Source organism: Scyliorhinus torazame, chromosome 9, assembly GCF_047496885.1.
Source record: "Scyliorhinus torazame isolate Kashiwa2021f chromosome 9, sScyTor2.1, whole genome shotgun sequence".
In the NCBI taxonomy this organism is placed as follows: domain Eukaryota; kingdom Metazoa; phylum Chordata; class Chondrichthyes; order Carcharhiniformes; family Scyliorhinidae; genus Scyliorhinus; species Scyliorhinus torazame.
Window position 1 is genome coordinate 97,860,764 of NC_092715.1, and position 22,244 is coordinate 97,883,007.

Sequence of the window (22,244 nt, forward strand, 5' to 3'; positions counted from 1 at the left end):
TCAGGTGTTTCATTCGGGGCTGGATGCCAAAAACCGAGGGGTGGCGATCTTGGTGGGAAAGAAGGTGTCATTCGAGGCGTCGAGTATTGTGGCAGACAATGGCGGTAGGTACGTAATGGTAAGTGGTAAGCTGCAGGGAGAGAGGGTGGTACTGGTCAATGTGAATGCCCCGAATTGGGACGATGCGGGTTTTATGCGGCTCATGTTGGGTCGGATCCCAGACTTGGAAGTGGGGGTCCTGATAATGGACGGGAGACTTTAACACGGTGCTGGATCCGGCACTGGATCGCTCCAGGTCTAGGACGGGTAGGAAGCTGGCGGCGGCTAGAGTGCTGAGGGAGTTTATGGACCAGATGGGAAGGGTGGACCCTTGGAGATTTGGAAGGCCGGGGGCTAGGGAATTTTCATTCTTCTCACATGTTCATAAGGCTTATTCCCGAATCGACTTTTTTATTTTGCGCAGGGCGCTGATAGCGAGAGTAGAGGATACCGTGTATTCGGCGATAGCCATTTCGGACCACGCCCCGCATTCGGTGGACTTCGAGCTGGGGGAGGAGAGGGACCAGCGCCCGTTGTGGCGCTTGGAGGTGGGGCTGTTGGCGGACGAGGAGGTGAGCGAGCGGGTCCGAGGAAGCATAGAGAGGTACCTGGAGACCAACGATAACGGGGAGGCCCGAGTGGGGATGGTATGGGAGGTGCTGAAGGCGGTGGTTAGGGGAGAGCTGATCTCCATTAGGGCCCACAAGGAGAGGAGGGATCGGGGGGAGAGGCTGGTGGGGAGATGGTGAGAGTAGACAGGAGTTATGCGGAGGTGCCCGAGGAAGGATTGTTGAGGAAGAGGCGCAGCCTCCAGGCCAAATTCAACCTGGTGACCACCAAAAGGCGGAGGTGCAGTGGAGGAAGGCCCAGGGAGCGATTTAAGAGTATGGGGAAAAGGCAAGCCGGATGCTGGCGCATCAGCTTCGGAAGCGGGACGCAGCTAGGGCGATCGGGGGAGTTAAGGACAGGGGAGGGAGTGTGGTGCGGAGTGGGGTTGGCATCAATGGGGTCTTCAGGGACTTTTATGAGGAATTGTACCAGTCAGAGCCCCCACGGGAGGAGGGAGGAATGGGCCGCTTCCTGGACCAATTGAGGTTTCCGAAGGTGGAGGAGGGACTGGTGGCGGGATTGGGGGCCCCGATTGGGCTGGAGGACCTGACCGAAGGGATAGGAAGCATGCAGGCGGGGAAGGGACCGGGGCCGGACGGTTTCCCGGTCGAATTCTATAAAAAATATATGGACCCGTTGAGCCCATTGCTAGTTAGGACCTTCAGTGAGGCAAGGGAGGGGGGGGCTTTACCCCCGGCGATGTCCCGGGCACTGATCTCCTTGATCCTGAAGCGGGACAAGGATCCCCTGCAGTGTGGGTCTTACAGACCGATTTTGTTGCTAAATGTAGATGCCAAGGTGCTGGCGAAGGTCTTAGCCTTGAGGATTGTGTACCGCAGATCATCACGAAGACCAGACGGGGTTCTTGAAGGGGAGGCAGTTGAACGCGAATGTGCGAAGGCTTTTGAACGTTATGATGCCGGCGAGGGAGGGGGAGGCGGAGATAGTGGTGCCGATGGACACTGAGAAAGCCTTCGATAGGGTAGAGTGGGAGTACCTGTGGGAGGTGCTAAAGAGGTTTGTGTTTGGGGAGGGGTTTGCCAGGTGGGTTAGGCTGTTGTTTGAGGTCCCGATGGCAAGTGTGGCCACAAACAGGAGGAGGTCCGAGTACTTTCGGTTGCACCGAGGGACGAGGCAGGGGTGTCCCCTGTCCCGCCTGCTCTTCGCACTGGCGATTGAACCCCTGGCTATGGCACTGAGGGAGTCGAGGAACTGGAGGGGGTTGGTGCTCGGGTGGGGAGGAGCATAGGGTGTCGCTTTATGCGGACGACTTGCTGCTATATGTGGCGGACCCGGTGGGGGGAATGCCGGAGGTAATGAGGATCCTTAGGGAATTTGGGAATTTTTGGGGGTACAAGCTCAACATGGGGAAGAGCGTGCTGTTCGTGGTTCACCCAGGGGACCAGGAGAGGGGGATTGGCGAGCTCCCACTAAAAAGGGTGGAGAGGAGCTTCAGGTATTTGGGGGTCCAGGTGGCCAGGAGCTGGGGGGCCCTGCATATGCTTAATTTCACAAGGCTGGTGGAGCAAATGGAGGAGGGGTTCAAGAGGTGGGACGCGTTGCCGCTGTCCTTGGCGGGTAGGGTGCAGTCAATCAAAATGACGGTGCTCCCAAGGTTTTTGTTCCTGTTCCAGTGGCTCCCCGTGTTTATCCCGAAGGCTTTCTTTAGGCGGGTCAACAGCGCAAGCTGTTGCGCGAGCGACAGCGAAAACGGAGCGAGAGGAGAGAGAGCCGGGACAGCGAAAACACCGCGGGAGGAGAGAGCCGGGAGATTTAAAAAGCGCGGGAGGAGAGAGAGCCGGGACAGCGAGAACAGCGCGGGAGGAGAGAGCCGGGAGATTTAAAAAGCGTGGGAGGAGCGAGAGCTGGGACAGCGAAAACAGAGCGAGAGGAGAGAGAGCCGGGACAGCGAAAACAGCGCGGGAGGAGAGAGCCGGGAGATTTAAAAAGCGCCGGAGGAGAGAGAGCCGGGACAGTGCTGGGAGAGGTGAGTGCACAAAAGGTGTGGCAGGAGTGCCTGTAGTCATGGAGTGCTGATTGGAACAGAGTGCATCTGAGTTTAGGTGAGTGACTGAGTTCGGGTGAGTAGCGAGAGAGGGCTGTGTTTTTGTTGGTCAGTTTATCCTTGAGGTTCTATAAAAAAATGTTTTTAATTATTTAAATTAATTAACTAGTTGAATATGGCTGGACAGGTGATGTGCTGTTGCTGTATGATGATGGAACTGGTGGATCCCATTGAGACCGTCAGTGACCACATCTGCAGCAAGTGTTGGCTGCTCGAGGAACTTCGGCTCAGAATTCATGAGCTGGAGACCGAGATGCACACACTGCGGCACATCAGGGAGGGGGAAAATTACCTGGACGCTTTGTTTCAGGAGGCAGTCACACCCGGTAGAATAAGTACTGTTAATTCGGACAGTGGTCAGGGGCAGAGTGGTGTGACTGCAAGGGAGGCAGGTAGGGGGATCCTGAGTTTAGGTGTTGAGGAGCCTCAGCCCTTGACCTTGTCCAACAGGTATGAGGTACTTGCTCCCTGTGTGGATGAGGAAGAGGGCTGTAGGGAGGATGCGTTGACTGACCACTGCACCGTGGTACAGGAAGCCATTCAAGAGGGGGGAGCAAAAAAACAAGTGGTAGTTGTAGGGGATTCTATAATTAGGGGGATTGATGGCATCCTTTGTAAGCCAGATCGAGAGTCCCACATGGTATGTTGCCTGCCTGGTGCCAGGGTGAGGGACATCTCTGAACGGCTTGAAAGGATTTTTGGAGAGGGAGGGGGAGGATCCAGTTGTTGTGGTCCACGTTGGGACTAACAACATAGGTAAGACTAGGAAAGAGGACCTGTTTGGGGATTATCAAACACTAGGGACTAAATTAAAGAACAGGTCCTCCAGGGTTATAATTTCTGGATTACTACCCGAGCCACGTGCCAATTGGCATAGGGTTGAGAAAATTAGGGACGTTAACACGTGGCTAAAGGAGTGGTGCGGGAAAGAGGGATTCCATTTCATGGGGCATTGGCATCAGTACTGGGGCAGGAGGGACCTGTACCGTTGGGACGATCTTCACCTGAACCATTCTGGGACCAGTGTTCTAGCGAATAGGATAAATAGGTTGGTCACAAGGACTTTAAACTAGCAAGTTGGGGGGAAGGGAAGTGTAAAGCTATGGACAGTATAATGATTAATGGAGATCAAGGCAGCAGGTTACGTGACAGGTTATTATGTAGAGATATGGGTTCAAAGACAAGGAAAATTAGGAGAAAGGGTAAGAGGAAAAATAATTTGCGAAAAGTTACTGATCAAGGTGTTAGGATTCATAACAAAGACAGAAAAAACAGCAGAAGTGTACTTTACCTGAATGCTCGTAGTATACAAAATAAGGTAAATGAGTTGATGGCGCAAATCATCGTGAATGACTATGATTTAGTGGCCATTACTGAAACATGGTTAAAAGATGGTCACGACTGGGAGTTAAATATCCAAGGGTATCAGACTATACGAAAGGATAGAATGGACGGTCAGGGCGGTGGTGTAGCTTTGTTGTTTAAGGATGGCATCCGGGCAATAGTAAGGGATGATATTGGTGCTATGGAGGACAAGGTTGAATCAATTTGGGTGGAAATCAGGAATAGTAAGGCGAAAAGGTCACTGATAGGAGTAGTCTATAGGCCACCAAATAGTAACAGGATGGTAGGGCAGGCAATAAGCAAAGAAATAACAGATGCATGTAGAAATGGTACAGCGGTTATCATGCGAGATTTTAATCTGCATATCGATTGGTTTAACCAGGTTGGTAAAGACAGCCTTGAGGAGGAGTTTATAGAATGTGCCTGGGATAATTTCCTGGAACAGTATGTAATGGAACCTACAAGGGAACAAGCGGTCCTAGATCTGGTCCTGTGTAATGAGGCAGGATTGATTAATGATCTCATAGTTCGGGATCCTCTTGGAAGGAGCGACCACAATATGGTGGAATTTAAAATACAGTTGGAGGATGACAAGGTAAAATCAAACACTAGTGTTTTGTGCTTAAACAAAGGCGATTACAATGGGATGAGAGAAGAACTAGCTACGGTAGACTGGGAGCAAAGACTTCATGGTGAAGCAGTTGAGGAACAGTGGAGAACCTTCCGAGCGATCTTTCACAGTGTTCAGAAAAGGTTCATACCGACAAAAAAGAAAGACGGTAAAAAGGGGAAAAATCGACCGTGGATATCTAAGGAGGTGAGGGGGAGTATCAAATTGAAGGAAAAAACATACAAAGTGGCAAAAATTAGTGGGAGACTAGAGGACTGGGAAGTCTTTAGGGGACAACAGAAAGCTACTAAAAAAGCTATAAAGAAGAGTAAGGTAGACCATGGAAGTAAACTGGCTCAGAACATAAAAGCAGATAGTAAAAGCTTCTACAAATATATAAGACAAAAAGGAGTGGCTAAGGTAAATATTGGTCCTTTGGAAGATGAGAAGGGAGATTTAATAATAGGAGACGGGGAAATGGTTGAGGAGCTGAACAGGGTTTTTGGGTCAGTCTTCACAATGGAGGACACAAATAACATGCAAGTGACTGATGGAAATAAAGATATGATAGGTGAGGACCTTGAGATGATTGTAATCACTAAGGAGGCAGTATTGGGCAAGCTAATAGGGCTAAAGATAGACAAGTCTCCTGGCCCTGATGGGATGCATCCCGGAGTGTTAAAAGAGATGGCTAGGGAAATTGTAAACGCACTAGTGATAATTTATCAAAATTCACTAGACTCTGAGGATTGGAAAGTAGCAAACGTGACGCCACTGTTTAAAAAAGAAGGTCGGCAGAAAGTGGGTAATTATAGGCCGGTAAGCTTAACTTCGGTTGTAGGGAAAATGCTGGAATCTATCATTAAGGAGGAAATAGCGGGGCACCTGGAGGAAAATTGTCCCATTGGGCAGACGCAGCATGGGTTCACAAAGGGTAGGTCGTGTCTGACTAATTTGGTAGAATTTTTTGAGGACGTTACCAGTGCAGTAGATAACAGGGAGCCAATGGATGTGGTATATCTGGATTTCCAGAAAGCTTTTGACAAGGTGCCACACAAAAGGTTGCTGCATAAACTAAAGATGTATGGCATTGAGGGTAAAGTGGTAGCATGGGTAGAGGATTGGTTAACTAACAGAAAGCAGAGAGTGGGGATAAATGGGTGTTTCTCTGGTTGGCAACCTGTAACTAGTGGGGCCCCTCGAGGATCAGTGTTGGGCCCGCAGTTGTTCACAATTTAAATAGACGATTTGGAGTTGGGGACCAAGTGCAATGTGTCAAAGTTTGCAGACGACACTAAGATGAGTGGTAAAGCAAAAAGTGCAGAGGATACCGGAAGTCTGCAGAAGGATTTGGATAGGTTAGGTGAATGGGCTAGGGTCTGGCAGATGGAATTCAATGTTGCCAAGTGTGAGGCTATCCATTTTTGGGAGGAGTAACAACAGAATGGATTATTATTTAAACAGTAAGATGTTAAAACATGCTGCTGTGCAGAGGGACCTGGGTGTGCTGGTGCACGAGTCGCAAAAAGTTGGCGTGCAGGTGCAACAGGTGATTAAGAAGGCTAATCAAGTTTTGTCTTTCATTGCTAGAGGGATGGAGGTCAAGACTAGGGAGGTTATGCTGCAATTGTATAGGGTGTTGGTGAGCCCGCATCTGGAGTATTGTGTTCAGTTTTGGTCTCCTTACCTGAGAAAGGACATATTGGCACTGGAGGGAGTGCAGAGGAGATTCACTAGGTTGATCCCAGAGTTGAGGGGATTAGATTATGACGAGAGGTTGAGTAGACTGGGACTGTACTCATTGGAGTTTAGAGAAGGATGGCGGGAGGATCTTATTGAAACATATAAAATTATGAAGGGGAATAGATAGGATAGATGCGGGCAGGTTGTTTTCCACTGGTCGGGGAAAGCAGAACTAGGGGGCATAGCCTCAAAATAAGGGAAGTAGATTTAGGACGGAGTGTAGGAGGAACTTCTTCACCCAAAGGGTTGTGAATCTCTGGAATTCCTTGCCAGTGAAGCAGTTGAGGCTCCTTCTTCGAACGTTTTTAAGAGAAGATAGATACCTTCTAAAGAATAAAGGGATTCGGGGATATGGTGTACGGGCCGGAGAGTGGAGCTGAGTCACAAAGATCAGCCATGATCTCATTAAATGGGCGGAGCAGCTCGAGGGGCCAGGTGGCCTACTCCCTGTTCCTTGTTCTTATGTAACAGGAGTATAATGGGGTTTGTGTGGACGCGAGGACTCAGAGGGTGAGAAGGGTGTTCCTGGGGCGGAGTAGAGATGGGGGGGGGGGACTGCCGCTGCCCAGCCTCTGTGGATACTACTGAACCGCCAATGCGACGATGGTGCGCAAATGGGTGATGGAGGGGGAGGGGGCTGCATGGAAGAGGCTGCAGACGGCGTCTTGTGTGGGTACGAGTCAGGGTGCTGGCAACGGCGCCGCTGCCGTTCCCTCCAAGGAGGTATACCACGAGCCGGTGGTGGCGGCTGCCCTCATATCTGGGGGCAGTGGAGGCGGCACAGGGGGGGAAGTTGGGGCCTCGGTGTGGACCCCAATATGGGGGAACCACCGTTTTGTCCCAGGGAGAACAGATGGAGGGTTTTCGGGGTGGCACAGGGCAGGGATACGAAGGTTGGGGGACCTGTTTGTGGACAGGAGTTCGCGAGCCTCGGTGAGCTGGAGGAGAAGTACAGGCTCCCCCCCGGGGAACACCTTCAGGTACTTACAGGTAAGGGCGTTTTGCTAGGCAGCAGGTGGTGGAATTCCCGTGGCTGCTGCTACACACAGTACAGGACAGGGTGCTCTGGGGGAGGGGGGGGTGGGGGGGGGGGGGGCGGGGGAGATCTCAGAAACTTACCAGGTGATGCCAGGAGGAGGAGGAGGCCTCGGTGGTGGAGTGTGAAAGGTAGGTGGGAGGAGGAGTTGGGAGAGGAGATTGAGGGAAGGGACGTGGGCAGCTGCCCTAGGGAGGGTGAACTCTTCCTCATCGTGCGCGAGGCTCTGCCTCATACAGTTTAAGGTGCTGCACAGGGCACACATGACCGGGACAAGATGAGCCGGTATTTTTTGGGGTGAGGACAGGTGTGTTAGGTGCTCTGCGGAGCCCAGCAAATCACACCCATATGTTCTGGGCGTGCCCAGCGCTGGACTTAATTAAGAGGTGACTTCATTTTGGAAGGGCGTAGTGAGGATGGTGTCGAGGGTGGTAGGATCCGGGGTCAAACCGGGCTGGGGGGCTCGCAATATTTGGGGGTCGCAAAGGAGCCGGGAGTGCAGGAGGCAAAAGAGGCCGGTATTCTGGCCTTTGCGTCCCTGGTAGCCCGGCGAAGGATTCTTCAGTGGAAGGATGCGAGGCCCCCAAGCGTGGAAATCCTGGATCAATGATATGGCGGGGTTTATTAACTTGGAGAGGGTGAAATTCGCCTTTAGAGGGTCGGTACAAGGGTTCTTTAGGCGGTGGCAACTGTTCTTAGACTTCCTGGCAGAACGGTAGACATTGGTCAATTGCAGCAGCAACTCGGGGGGCGGGGGGGGTTTACTTTATTTTTTGTTTTGTTGTTTACACTGGAGGGTCTGAGGGGTATATATACCTGTTGTGTTATGTCGGGGTGTTAATGTTCATTTATTATTTATGTACAGGGGGGTATGGAGGGTTGCTTTTCTAGACTGTTTTGTACTTAACCCTGTTCATTTTGTTATTGATATTTTATGAAAACCTTAATAAAAATATATATATATTTTTTTTAATGTGATTTTCCTCTGGTAGTGATGCAAACGCTTCACTGGCTCTACCTACCAACTTTGTTTGAACCAACTCTACCAACATGGGGCTGGATTCTCTGCCGTCGGGATTCTCCGTTTTGCCGGCAGCTCGGGGGTTCCCGATGTCGTGGAGCTGTCCCACAATGAGAAAGCCCATTGACCAGCCGGCGAATACCGAGGATCCCACGGGCGTGCTGAGCCAGAAATCTGGCGGGGCAGAGAATCCAGCCCATGATCTTTGGCCAATTCAATTAGAATTTACAGTGCAGAAGGAGGCCATTCGGCCCATCGAGCCTGTACTGGCTCTTGGAAAGAGCACCCTACCCAAGACCACACCTCCAGCCTATCCCCATAACCCAGTAATCCCACCCAACACTAAGGGCAATTTTAGACACTAAGGGCAATTTAGCATGGCCAATCCACCTAACCTGCACATCTTTGGACTGTGGGAGGAAACCGGAGCACCCGGAGGAAACCCACGCACACACGGGGAGAACGTGCAGACTCCGCACAGACAGTGACCCAAGCCGGGAATCGAACCTGGGACCCTGGAGCTGTGAAGCGATTGTGCTAACCACCATGCTACCGTGCTGCCCTCACGGTATTGTTTAGCCACTTACTCAAATGAGATGGAAGAGGCTTTCTCATCAAATCTTGGCAATGCTTGAATATGTTTAAACTGCTAAACTTCTGATTAGGAAACATTGCTTCTTCCTTTAGCCCTTCCTTGGCTTCTGCCCTACACTCCAACCTTTTAAGTTGCTTTCTCCTTGCAGTGCCAGTTTCCGAATTTCAAATTCTCTCTCTCTCCCTTTGCTAATCTTTCCATTTGCATCTCAATCTTCATCCTTTCCATTTCTTTCTGAAATTTCCTCTATTTTCCTTTTCCCTTTTTTTCTTTTTTTTTTTTCATTTTCCTCTCTCTTTCTAATTCAGATTTCTTCAGTTCTATTTCTTTCTGTTTTATCTTTTTCCTGCATTTCTAATTGTTTCATTTGTATTTGAATTCTAGCTGATTTCTAATGATTCGGGTTGTCTCTCTGACAAATTTAAATATTGAGCTATGGCTTGTATTATCTACCTTCCTCACCCCTTTAGATGAGGTTAACTGCAGCTTTCCGCCAAACCCAAAAGTTTTGCTTTAGTCTCCCTTTGTAAACCATCCCGTGTAATCACTTCCAGATCCAGGAAAACGTTTGCAACTGAAAGAGCCATCTCCAGTCACTCTCTATTTAAATTTCAAAACCTGAAAGAGTATAATCATTCCCCACACACTCACTGTCTTTAAGTTCAATAACTCCAAACCAAACAAGGAATTATACTTAATATCCCAGAGAAGCCCCCCCATTTTTAATTACCTTCTCGGACCAGACCTCAAATGGACGGCACAGCTTCACAGCGGCAGAATCCCAGGTCCAATTCCTGGCTTGCGTCACTGTGCGGAATCTGCACGTTCTCCCTGTGTCTGTGTGGGTTTCCTCCGTGTGCTCCGGTTTCCTCCCACAAGTCCCGAAAGATGTGCTGTTGGGTAATTTGGCCATTCTGAATTCTCCCTCCGTGTACCCGAACAGGCGTCGGAGTGCGGTGACTAGGGGCTTTTCACAGTAACTTTATTGCAGTGTTAATGTAAGCCTGCTTGTGACAATAAAGATTATTATTATTATAAACAGTGGCTGCGATACTGGACCAAAACCCCAATATGTTAGTTTAGTTGTAAGATTGCAAACATAATGATTCGCTCCAAAAGCTTTCTATAGGTATGTCAGGAATAAAAGAATGACTAGGATAAGAGTAGGGCCAGTCAAGGACGGTAGTGGGAGGTTGTGCGTGGAGCCCCGAGGAGATTGGAGAGGTTCTAAATGAATATTTTTCGTCCATAATCACACAGGAATAAGACCATGTTGTCAAGGAGAACGCTGAGATACAGGCTACTAGATTAGAAGGGCTTGAGGTTCATAAGGAGGAGTTGTTAGCAATTCTGGAAAGTGTGAAAATAGATAGTCCCCTGGGCCAGATGGGATTTATCCTAGGATTCTCTGGGAAGCTAGGGAGGAGATTGCTGAGCCTTTGGCTTTGATCTTTATGTCGTCATTGTCTACAGGAATAGTGCCAGAAGACTGGAGGATAGCAAATGTTGTCCCCTTGTTCAAGAAGGGGAGTAGAGACACCCCCGGTAACTATAGACCAGTGAGCCTTACTTCTGTTGGGGGCAAAGTCTTGGAAAGGTTTATAAGAGATAGGATTTATAATCATCTCTAAAGGAATAATTTGATTAGACATAGTCAACACGGTTTTGTGAAGGGTAGGTCGTGCCTCACAAACCTTATTGAGTTCTTTGAGAAGGTGACCAAACAGGTGGACGAGGGTAAAGCAGTTGATGTGGTGGGGTATATGGATTTCTGTAAAGCATTTGATAAGGTTCCCCAAGGTAGGCTATTGCAGAAAATACAGAGGCATGGGATTCAGGGTGATTTTAGCAGTTTGGATCAGAAATTGGCTAGCTGGAAGAGGACAGAGGGTGGTGGTTGATGGGAAATGTTCAGCCTGGAGTTCAGTAACTAGTGGTGTACCACAAGGATCTGTTTTGGGGCCACTGCTGTTTGTCATTTTTATAAATGACCTGGAGGAGGGCGTAGAAGGATGGGTGAGTAAATTTGCAGATGACACTAAAGTCGGTGGAGTTGTGGACAGTGCGGAAGGATGTTGCAGGTTACAGAGGGACATAGATAAGCTGCAGAGCTGGGCTGAGAGGTGGCAAATGGAGTTTAATGCAGAAAAGTGTGAGGTGATTCATTTTGGAAGGAGTAACAGGAATACAGAGTACTGAGCAAATGGTAAGATTCTTGATAGTGTGGATGAGCAGAGAGATCTCGGTGTCCATGTACATAGATCCCTGAAAGTTGCCAACCAGGTTGATAGGGTTGTTAAGAAGGTGTACGGTGTGTTCGCTTTTATTGGTAGAGGGATTGAGTTTTGGAGCCATGAGGTCATGTTGCAGCTGTACAAAACTCTGGTGCAGCCACATTTGGAGTATTGCGTGCAGTTCTGGTCGCTGCATTATGGGAAGGATATGGAAGCATTGGAAAGGGTGCAGAGGAGATTTACCAGAATGTTGCCTGGTATGGAGGGAAGATCTTATGAGGGACATAAGGCTGTTTTCGTTAGAGAGAAGAAGGTTAAGAGGTGACTTAATTGAGGCATACAAGATGATCAGAGGATTGGATAGGGTGGACAGTGAAAGCCTTCTTCCTCGGATGGTGATGTCTAGCACGGGGGGACATAGCTTTAAATTGAGGAGAGATAGATATAGGACAGATGTCAGAGGTAGGTTCTTTACTCAGAGAGTAGTAAGGGTGTGGAATGCCCTGCCTGCAACAGTAGTGGACTCGCCAACATTAAGGGCATTTAAATGGTCATTGGATAAACATATGGATGATAAGGGAATAGTGTAGATGGGCTTTAGATTGGTTTCACAGGTCGGCGCAACATTGAGGGCCGAAGGGCCTGTACTGCGCTGTTATGTTCTATGTTTTAAAAGTGATTGCATGAAGAAATAAGGCTTTGGTATTTTTTTAAAACAAAACTTTATGGATAACAAGAAAAACTTACAATTAATCCTTAAACACGCCTACTCATGGGCAGCTTGGTGGCCTAGCGGTTAGCACAGCTGCCTCATGGCGCTGAGGTCCCAGGTTCGATCCCGGCTCTGGGTCACTGTCCGTGTGGAGTTTGCACATTCTCCCCGTGTCTGCGTGGGTTTCGCCCCCACAACCCAAAAATGTGCAGAGTAGGTGGATTGGCCACGCTAAATTGCCCCTTAATTGGGAAAAATAATTGGGAATCTAAATTTATTTTTAAAAAAACATGCCTACTCAATTTCCCATTAAACAACGAGAATAGAAACATATAGATCCTCAGTCTATCTTGCTGCCTGAGAAATGTGGGGTGGGATTCTCCGTGTTGCCGGCACCCGGGGGTTTCCCGACGGCGTGGGTCTGCCCCACAATGGGAAACCCCATTGACCGGCCGGCGTAACGGAGAATCCCGCCGGCGGGTAGGGGCAGTAAAGTGGCAGGGCGAAGAATCCAGCCCCCGGACTCCAAATCAGGCAGATCAGAATTCAACTCCTCTCTCCAAAAACTGCCTCTCTTAAAGCTTTTCAAAATGTCTCTCTGCATTCTTTGGCACCACCCAGGAATGACCTCCTCTCCCAAAGCTAAAAAAAGACAAATTATCTGTGCATGCTGCAAAGCACATTAACTCCCCATGGACGGAAGAATGTTTCCCGGGGTGTTTATTTGCTGTAACCTACTTTGATACAAGTTTGAATAAAATGCGTTGTTTTTTTTAAAACTCCCTATTGATTTTCCCAGTCAAACCACAGTCCTTTAGTCCAGACTGAACATTATCTTCTGGCTGCCCAAAGCACCCAGGCCCTATAAAACAGACTTTTCCATAAACAAACATGACCCCAGGCTTTTAACCCTTAAATTTCCCAATATTTAGAATCCAATATTTCTAAAGTCTTCCAGTTGTCCCAACAGCATTAACTGATGTAAAGGTGCTGAGCAGCATTTGGTTCCGTCTGTGATGATTAAAAATAAGAACTTGTCGTATGATGTTTCTGAATCTCCTTAAATTCTGAGGGCGGAACCTTCCCATATTTTTTCAAGGTGTCAGATGCGGTAAGAATCCAGCCAAAACAGGAAAGCTCACCAAATATTGAGCCTCTTTAACATTTTTCTCCCCACGTGATTCAGGTCGTGCTTGTGGCAACTTGCTTCTGATTCACTCGCTCCGGGAAAACTTGATCTCTGTAGTCGGGGGACAGCACCAAGATTTTCAGAGGGAGCCCTCACCAAACTCCTGGATGATGTGGAGGGAGATCAGACACGTGACATCCTCTACCCACGATTGCATAGATGTCTACTCCTCACATCCCCGCATCCATGCATTCCAGCCTTCATCACCATCTGACCCAGCAGAGCTCAGAATCACAGAAAAATGCAGTGTAGAATCATAGAATTTACAGTGCGGAAGGAAGCCATTCGGCCCATTGAGTCTGCACCGGCCCTTGGAAAGAGCACCCTACTAAAGCACACGCCTCCACCCTCTCTTTGTAACCCAGTAACGCCACCTAACCTTTTGGACACTTAAGGGGCAATTTTGCGTGGCCAATCCACCTAACCTGCACATCTTTGGACTGTGCGAGTAAACCCGAGCACCCGGAGGAAACCAACCCACTTATCGAGTCTGCACCGCCACGTGAAAAACATCTGACCTACCTACCTAATCCGATTTGCCAGCACTTAGCCCATAGCCTTGAATGTTATGACGTGCCAAGTGCTCTTTAAAGTATGTGAGGGAACCCGCCTCTACCACCTTCCCAAGCAGCGCATTCCAGACTGTCACCACCCTCTGGGTAAAAAGGTTTTTCCTCCAATCCCCCCCCCCCCCCCAAACCTCCTGCCCCTCACCTTGAGCTTGTGTCCCTTTGTGACTGACCCTTCAACTAAGGGGAGCAGCTGCTCCCTATCCACTCTGTCCCTGCCCCTCATAATCTTGTAATCTCGATCAGGTCACCTCTCAATCTTCTCTGCGCCAGCGAAAACAACCCAAGACTATCCAATCTCTCTTGATAACTTAAATGTTCCATCCCATGCAATATCCTGGTGAATCTCCTCTGCGCCCGCTCCAGTACAATCACATCCTTCCCATAATGTGGCAACCTGAATTGCACACAGTATTCCAGCTGCGGCCTCACCAAAGTTCTATACAACGCCAACCTGACCTCTCTGCTTTTGTAATGTATGCCACAATTGATAACGGCAATTGTCCCATATGCTTTTTCACCACCCTATCCGGCGTTCCGAGATCTATGGACAAACACGCCACGGTCCCTTTATTCTTCAGAACTTCCCTGTATAATGTCGATCATTGAATGCTTCCTTGTAAAATTACTCCATCCACCTCACACTTTTGAGGGTTAAATTCCAAATGCCAGTTAGCTGCCCATTTGACCATCCCATCTATATCTTCCTGTAACCCAAGACACTCAACCTCACTGTTAACCATCTGGCCAATCTTTGTGTGAACCTACTGATCCTACCTCCACATGGTCATCTATGTTATTTATGTAAAAGACGAATAATAGGGGACTCCGCACAGATTCCTGTGGTATGCCACTGGACACTGGCTTCCAGTCACGAAAGTAGCAATCTGTCATCACCCTGTCTCCTACAGCTAAGCCAATTTTGAATCCATCTTCTCAAAGTACCTTGGATTCCATGTGCATTTGCCTCCTTTATACGTCTCCCATGTGTGGCCTTCTCAAAGGCTTTACTGAAATCCATATCAACTACATTAGCTGCAGCACCCTCAACTGCACACCTGGTCAACTCCTCAAAAAATTCCACCAAATTCGTTAGGCAAGTTTGCTTATTCCAGCTGTCATGCGAATGTCGCTTCAAGAAATGGTTAGCTGCTCATGTTACTGCAGTGATGTCAGAGTGTGGGTGGAGCTGAGCTCTGGTTCTGCTTTTTAATTTCACTTTTGAGAAAAGCTTGGGTGTGTCTGTCTTTTTGGTTTCTTTTTTCAGTGTCTTGCAGCTGAAGTCAGCCAAAGAACTGTACTGTTGATCTCTCTGCCATGAAGGACTATCTCTTGATCATTTGGTGAATTCAGAAATTTAAATGTTTTCAGTATTGAATGTAAACCCTGATGTGCTTCTGTTTAAAGGTTTTAAGTCTTTTGGATGTTAAAAGGACAGCTTAAAGGATTATTTAGTGTTGTATTCTTTGGGGGTTATCTTTGAATTAATGGTTGCTAAGATATTCACTTTGTTTTAAAAAGGTTAACTTGAGTTCATAGAGTAAACATTGTTTTGTTTTTAAAAATACTTTTCCATTTCTGCTGTACCACACCTGTAGAGTGGGCCGTGCGCTCCCCATACCACAATCTATTAAAAGTTGTGAACTCCATGATACACTTTGGGATTCGCTAAACTCTGACCCATAACACAGCCTACACTCTTTCCCCCACCCCTGTCTGCCTCATTGCAGGACAAACTCGAGCACAACTGGCATGAGTGGGCACAGCCTGCTGGAGTCACGCCCGAGCTGAGATGCCTAACACCCTATGAGGAGAGAGTCCCTGAGCTGGCAGGTGAAGAGCAGGGCTGCACCTGTGCAGAGTGTAAAGTGAGGGCCCCAGACATAAGTGAGAAGCGTCCATCCATCCAGCTATGGCGCATGCCTCACGTGAGTTACCCATCAGTCTGCCCCTGTGATGCACTAATGCCATCTCGCTTCCCTTGCAGGTCAAATCATCTGACCATCCTTGTGCCCTGTGGAGACCACAGACAAGAGCCGCTTCAAAGGAGACATCTTGGAGACGAGGATCAAGGATGCGTCGCCAGCACCGTCCACCAGCACAGATACTCACATCTCAGTGGGATTAACTGGTAGCAGACATCAGGGTCACTAACTGGTGAGCACCACACAGCTGAAGATCCACAGCAGGTGGAGGAAGGAACGTCCTTAGAAATCGGCACTCGAAGGGATGCCAGAACCCAGGCTCTACTGTGCCCCTGGCCGATGATGTGCCCTGGGTCCATTTGTCCCAGAGCTGCTGGAGCTATAAAGGCAGAGTCACGGCATCAGGAAGGGATGACAACATCCCTCCTCGAACTGCAAGCCGACTGGAGGAGTCCCATTGCCTTCTGTCTGAAGAGGTGAAGGTCTTTCCACAATGGAAACCTTAACACTGGACCTGCACTCCATGGTGGGGGGTGTCCACTCCATGGTTCAGCTCATGAGCTCCCATGGCTGATGGCATGAGCTCCATGAAGACAAAAGAAAAAAAGGATAAAGAGAAATATTTACACATCAGTCTGCTTCTGTTATTTACATCAGTCTTATGTTATTTACAATGGGGTTATGATTTCCTGTTTTTTGTTTTCCTGTAGGCTTTTGATTCTGGCTGGGTCTCCTGTTCCCCCTCCCCCTTTTCTTTCTCCCCCCCCCCCCCCCCCCCCCCCCCCTTGCCTCTAGCCATCTAGCGTGCCTTCTTCCCTCGTCTGTTCTTGTACCCTGCTCCAGTTGCGTTGGTGTGATGTTGTATCTCGCGCTATTTGTTGGGCATGGTTGGGTTCCATGTTTCTTTGTTTCCCCCTACCCCTCCTTGCTGTGTATTGACAACCCTCTCCCTTTCTTTGGCTTATTGGCTACAAACAGGTCTTGGAACAACCGAGTGAATGGCTCCCATGTTTTGTGGAAGCCCTCTTCTGACCCCCAGATGGCACATTTAATTTTCTCCATTTGGAAAAATCCCGATAGGTCGGACAGCCAGTCTGCAGCTTTGGGTGGTGCTGCTTCCAGCCAGCCGATCAGGAGTCTCCGATGGGTGATTGGGGAGGCAAGAGCGTCGGCCTACCTCCCCATGGATAGATCTGGTTGTTCTGAGACCCCGAAGACTGCCACTCTTGGGCAGGGCTCCACCCTCATCCCCACCACCTTGGACATTGCCTCAGAAGAAGGCTGTCCAAAACCCGGCAAGTCTGGGGAAAGACGAGAACATGTGGCTGTGATTGGCCGGGCCTCCTTGGCACCGCTCGCATTTGTCCTCCACCTCTGGGAAGAACCTGCTCATTTGGGTTCTGGTTAAGTGGGCCCTATGTACCACTTTTATCTGCATTCGGCTTAGTCTTGCACATGTGGAGGGGGAGTTGACCCTGTGCAGTACTTCGCCCCAGAATCCACCTTATTTCAAACCCCAAGTCCTCCTCCCCATCTTTCTAGGCTCGTTCAGTTGAGTGTTAGTCCTCCTTCATAGTCACCCATATATGTCGCCACTGTTCCCTTTCCCTAGCATGTGCGTGTTAAGTAGTTCCCCTCATACTGATTGTTGTGGTGGTCGTGGTATGTTTCCCTGCGTAAGAAGTTTTTGATCTGCATGTACCTTAGTTCGGTCCCCCTGTCAGCTGGAACTTCTCTGTCAGTTCCTCAAGTGTTGTCAGTGTAGAAGTCCCTAACTGTCAGTGTCCATCCCATCCTGTCTCCACCTTTTGAAGGTGGCATCCATTGTCGCCGGCGGGAACCTGTGGTTGTTGCATATGGGGACCTTGTCGAACATTTCGGTTAGCCCGCAGTGCTGTCGCAGTTGGTTCTACGCCCGGAGTGTTGCTACACCACTGGGCTCATTGAGTATTTATTTGGTGGGGATGGGAGTGCTGCTGTGGCTAGGGCCCGGGGGGCAGGTGCCTCTGCAGGAGCCCTCCTCCATAAGCACCCACTCGCTTTCTGGCTCCTTTAGCCACCACTTTACTCTCTCCGCGCTTGCCGCCCAGTGGTACTGTTGCAGATTTGGGAGGGCTAGGCCTCCATGGATCTCGCTCTCTGCAGTACTCCTTTTGGGATTCTTGCATTCCCCCCCACCCCTCTCACGCGCACACACAAACACAAACGCTATAATCAGTTTTTCTAGTGAGTTGTAAAAGGCCTTGGAGATGTAGATCGAGATGGATCTGAACAGGAAGAGGAACTTGGGGAGTACGTTCATTTTGATCGTCTGCACTCTCCCTGTTGGGGAGAGTGGGAATGTGTTCCATCTCTGCAAGTTCTTTTTTACTTCCTCCATCAGGCTAGTCAGGTTCCACTTGGATTCCTATCCAGTCATGAGTGATTTGGATCCCCAGGTAGTGGAATTTGTGCCGGGCCTGTTTAAATGGTATTCCCTCCAGCTCTGCCCCTCCCCTTTGCGGATTCACCGGGAAGATCTCTCTTTTGCTCCGGTTAAATTTGTAGCCCGAAAAGGCTCCGCTCTTGTACTAATCATCACTTTGTTCACCCTTACAGATCGTTCACACTGTCACTTCATGGCACCATGCACCGCAAACCCCAACCCATACTCATGCTTCACCCCTGTGGAGTATGAGAATGACAACGCTATGTCTCTTTCACCTGACTGCAGTAAAGATGGGACACACTCATGCACACACACTCTCATGGTCAAGCTGGGACCGATGTAAATTCAGTGAGGGGGATGTCCCAGAGGGAGGACTAGCTAATGATATTATAATGTATTAAACTGAGATTCTTGGCCTTGTGTGGCGGATTTCCCGTTACGCCGCCAGGGAGGGGCCTGGAAAATCTGAAATCAGTTTGCCGGAGCGGGTCGCATTTTCTGGTTCTCGATGAATTTTCCACTTGCGTCGGCGTTCTACCGATGGCTGACGCAGGCTCGAGATCGGCTCTAAGTTATCCAGTCAAAATGAATGCTGTGATATGTTTCTTCAGAAAAATTGATGATCTGATGACAAGTTTGATGTGTGAATTCAGAAGGTTAGCTTTGCTGTGCCTAATTATGATAGTCTAAGATATGAATTTTATGCATGGTATGTGAGATGACAGTTGATGGCTTTTGTTTAGTTCACAAGTCAACCCACTGTATTTAGATTACAGATAAATCTATCTCATTTTAATTCCTGCAGAATTATTTAGATTTCAAAGTCTGACTCTTTTTCAATTAATTCTCCGATATGATCGTGACTAGCTAGGCTGGCACTTTGAAAACCCCCACTTAATCATCCAACAGTGGGAGCAGGCTACTGATACCAGTGTCTCCGAATTGGAAATAAACCATTATGAAAACAGCTTTATAACTGAATATTTTGCAACCTACTTTGGACTGTTTTGCATCATTGCATGGTGCCATTTGGTCCTTTTAATTGCAATGTGGCAACCGAACAAATTTAGGCTCTTAGAAACTTGAGGGTTTTTACTGCTGAAGGAGCAAGTGACTGGAGATAGAATTTCTAACAGGCCTTTCAAGGATTGGGGTCTCTAACAAATCACTGCGCTTCAGGTGACAATGCCATGCTGAAAGAGAAAACGTGCTCTGCATCAATAAACTTTGAATTGTTGCACAACAAAACATAATGATTAACTTCTAATCATCAAAATATTATTTTCCAAGTTCCACTGATGAAAAAGATCAAACTTGCCCTCTTATGATACACTTTTGTATGTTGCTGTTCTATCTAGTAGTGTAGGCTTTGCATCGTCCATCACTGTCAACTAATCTGAAAATATCCCAATGATTTGATCAATACAGTCTGTTCCTATCTGATATTACTGTTTTCCAAGTGGATTTGTTTGAACGAACAATTCTAACAGTTCCGAGTTGCAGTTAGATTTATTTTTAGGCCCAGGCCATGTCAACCTCCTGGTCAAAACTGGATGTATGTTTTTATTCATAAGAACAAGATCTGATCATCGCAAACACGGTGCACATTGTAGGGGGGAAATTGTTTTAAAACCAGAACTATAAAATGACAATTAATGTCTTGATTTATTTACCACCACAGTTTTCATGACAATTTCTAACTTTGGAATTCAAATTTTGATTTGCAGCCTCTTTGTTCTAAAATGTCTAATGAGGATCCTAAGATCTCCTATCTGAATATTCTGGATGCTGCTCACATATCCTCGTATTCTTTCCTGGATTCAACATTGGATGTTGCACAAATCCTGCAGCCGAATACTGCTTATTTCCAGGAAATGAAATCTGAAGAGTCCTCAAATATCCAGAGTGAAGCATTTAAATACAGACTTCAGATGTGCCTCGGTTTACCTGAGGTAACAAAAATCTTATGCTGTAATGTCTCAGTCATGTTTTTTTTGTTTAAAAAAATCACATTGTGATGGTTTCAAAATTTTGATGTGTAATGACAGTACTTTTAGATGCTTTTCTTGCATTTTTTTTAAACATTAGGCAACACGAAGCAATTATATACCATTGGGTTTAGGATGCTGTTTGTATACCTCAACTATGAAACATCATCAGGTATGCTGATTTTTAAATTTAAGCTGTGAATGTTACAAACCTGTTGTGTTCCGTAATATGTTGTTATACGATTTTTAGATTAAAAATAATAGCCAACACAGACGAATGATTATTTGTACCAGAGTATACTTGATGTTTATTTGTCTTATTTAGAGTGCAATACATGATTATGACTTCCTTAAAGAGCCTTGTATCTTGATATGCTGTGAATGGCATGATATATGCCAAAGGAGCTTAGTACATTTTGCCATTTTTAAACACATTTGCAGAATTCATCTTTTTTTCCAAAATAAGACTTATTCAAATTTCATGAAATATATAGGGCTGGATTCTCTGTTTGGGAGACTGTAGGTGGAATTTAATGGAAAAATTTTGAAGTTCATTTGTGGCAGGTTTTTCAGGGAGTTTTCCGTCGGCTCTGCCACCACGATCCCCACTGCTATCCAATGACACTTAGTCACTTTCTTGGGCCCAGGGGCATTTCTCTCCGGTTTAGCCCACACTTAGAATTTTTTTTTCAGCACTTGGGAACTGAGCCCAAGCGATCAGGCCATTTAGAAAGGTGCCACGATCTCTGGTGAGCTTGTGGGTTCCCACCCATGGGAGATGACACCTCCCCACACACATAGGCACTATCCCAACTCCAAGACTTCTTACAACACCCCCAGCCCCTAATTTACCTGCACTGCACACCCCCACCCTCCTTTCATAGGCATGGCCCCCCTCAGGCCCTGACTCTTGGCAGCGCCACCTTGGCACCCTAGCACTACCACCCTGGCAGTGCCTGCTGGGCAGTGCCAAGGTGTCCACGTTCCAGGGGGCCATCCTGCGCTGACTACCCAGGGGCCTCTGATGGCCCGGCACACCTCCCCGGATGCCATTCCACCTGGTCCATGTTCTTGTGGACCAGTACTGATTGGTGCCCAGCTCCAGCCTCCCTGGGGAGGCCGGTGGATCGAGGGAGGCTGGTAAATCCAGGGTAAGTAAGCTTTAGGTAGGTTCAAGACTTGCTTTAGTGGGCAGCATGGTGGCGCAGTTCTTCTGCTTGTTGGCCACAAACAAATCCCGGAACAATTGGATGAATGGCTCCCACATTCTGTGGAAGCCGTCGTCTGACCTCGGATGGCGAATTTGATTTTCTCCATTTGGAGAGATTCCGAGAGGTCGGACAGTCAGTCTGCAGCTTTGGGTGGTGCTGCTGACCGCCAGCCGAACAGGATTCTACGGCGGGCGATCAGGGAGACAAAGGCATGGGTGTCTGCGCTTCTCCCCAGAAATATATCTGGCTGGTCTGAAACCCCGAAGACCGCCACTTTCGGGCATGGCACCACCCTAACCCCCACCACTTTGGACATTGCCTCGAAGAAGGCAGTCCAGCACTCCACAAGCCTGGGGCAAGACCAGGACATGTGGGCGTGGTTGGCCGGGCCTCCTTGGCACCATTCACATCTATACTCCACTTCCGGGAAGAACCTACTCGTACGAGTTCTTATTAAGTGGGCTCTATGTACCACTTTTAGTTGCGTCAGGCTGAGCTTGCGCACGTGGAAGTGGAGTTAACCCGATGCAGTGCTTCGCTCCAGAGTCCCCATCCTATTTCGATCCCCAGGCCTTCCTCCCATTTCTTTCTTGTTGCGTCCAGTACAGTGTAATCTCCTTCTACCAGTCGGTCACACATGTCACCACAGTTTCCTTTCTCTAATATGCTTGCATCCAGTAACTCTTCCAGTAATGTCTGTCGTGGCAGTTGTGGGTAAGTCCTTGTCTCCTTTCGTAGGATGTTTTTGAGTTGCAGGTACCTTAGCTCGTTCCCCCTGGCCAGCTGGAATTTCTCTGTCAGTTTGTCCAGTGTTGCGACCCTGCCGTCGGTGTACAGATCCCTGACTGTCAGTGTCCCCCCCCCCCCGTCCTGTCTCCACCTTTTGAAGGTGGCGTCAGTCAGTGCTGGTGTGAACCTATGGTTGT

General features: G+C 48.3%; 1 protein-coding gene across 6 annotated transcripts in view; it reads left to right on the forward strand.

Moving 5' to 3' along the window:
- slf1 (SMC5-SMC6 complex localization factor 1) overlaps positions 1–22,244 on the forward strand; it is a 141,850-nt gene that overhangs the window by 34,269 nt on the left and 85,337 nt on the right. For 5 of the 6 annotated variants that reach the window (XR_011949069.1, XM_072516296.1, XM_072516297.1 and 2 more), the window contains 3 exons: positions 15,497–15,694; positions 19,847–20,071; positions 20,208–20,279. Coding sequence is in view for 5 of the 6 variants with exons in the window: in XM_072516296.1 (XP_072372397.1) it covers positions 15,497–15,694; positions 19,847–20,071; positions 20,208–20,279 (495 nt within the window). In the remaining variant the exon portion in view is untranslated. The remainder of the gene's footprint in view (positions 1–15,496; positions 15,695–19,846; positions 20,072–20,207; positions 20,280–22,244) is intronic. The other variant, XM_072516298.1, reaches the window with a different exon arrangement.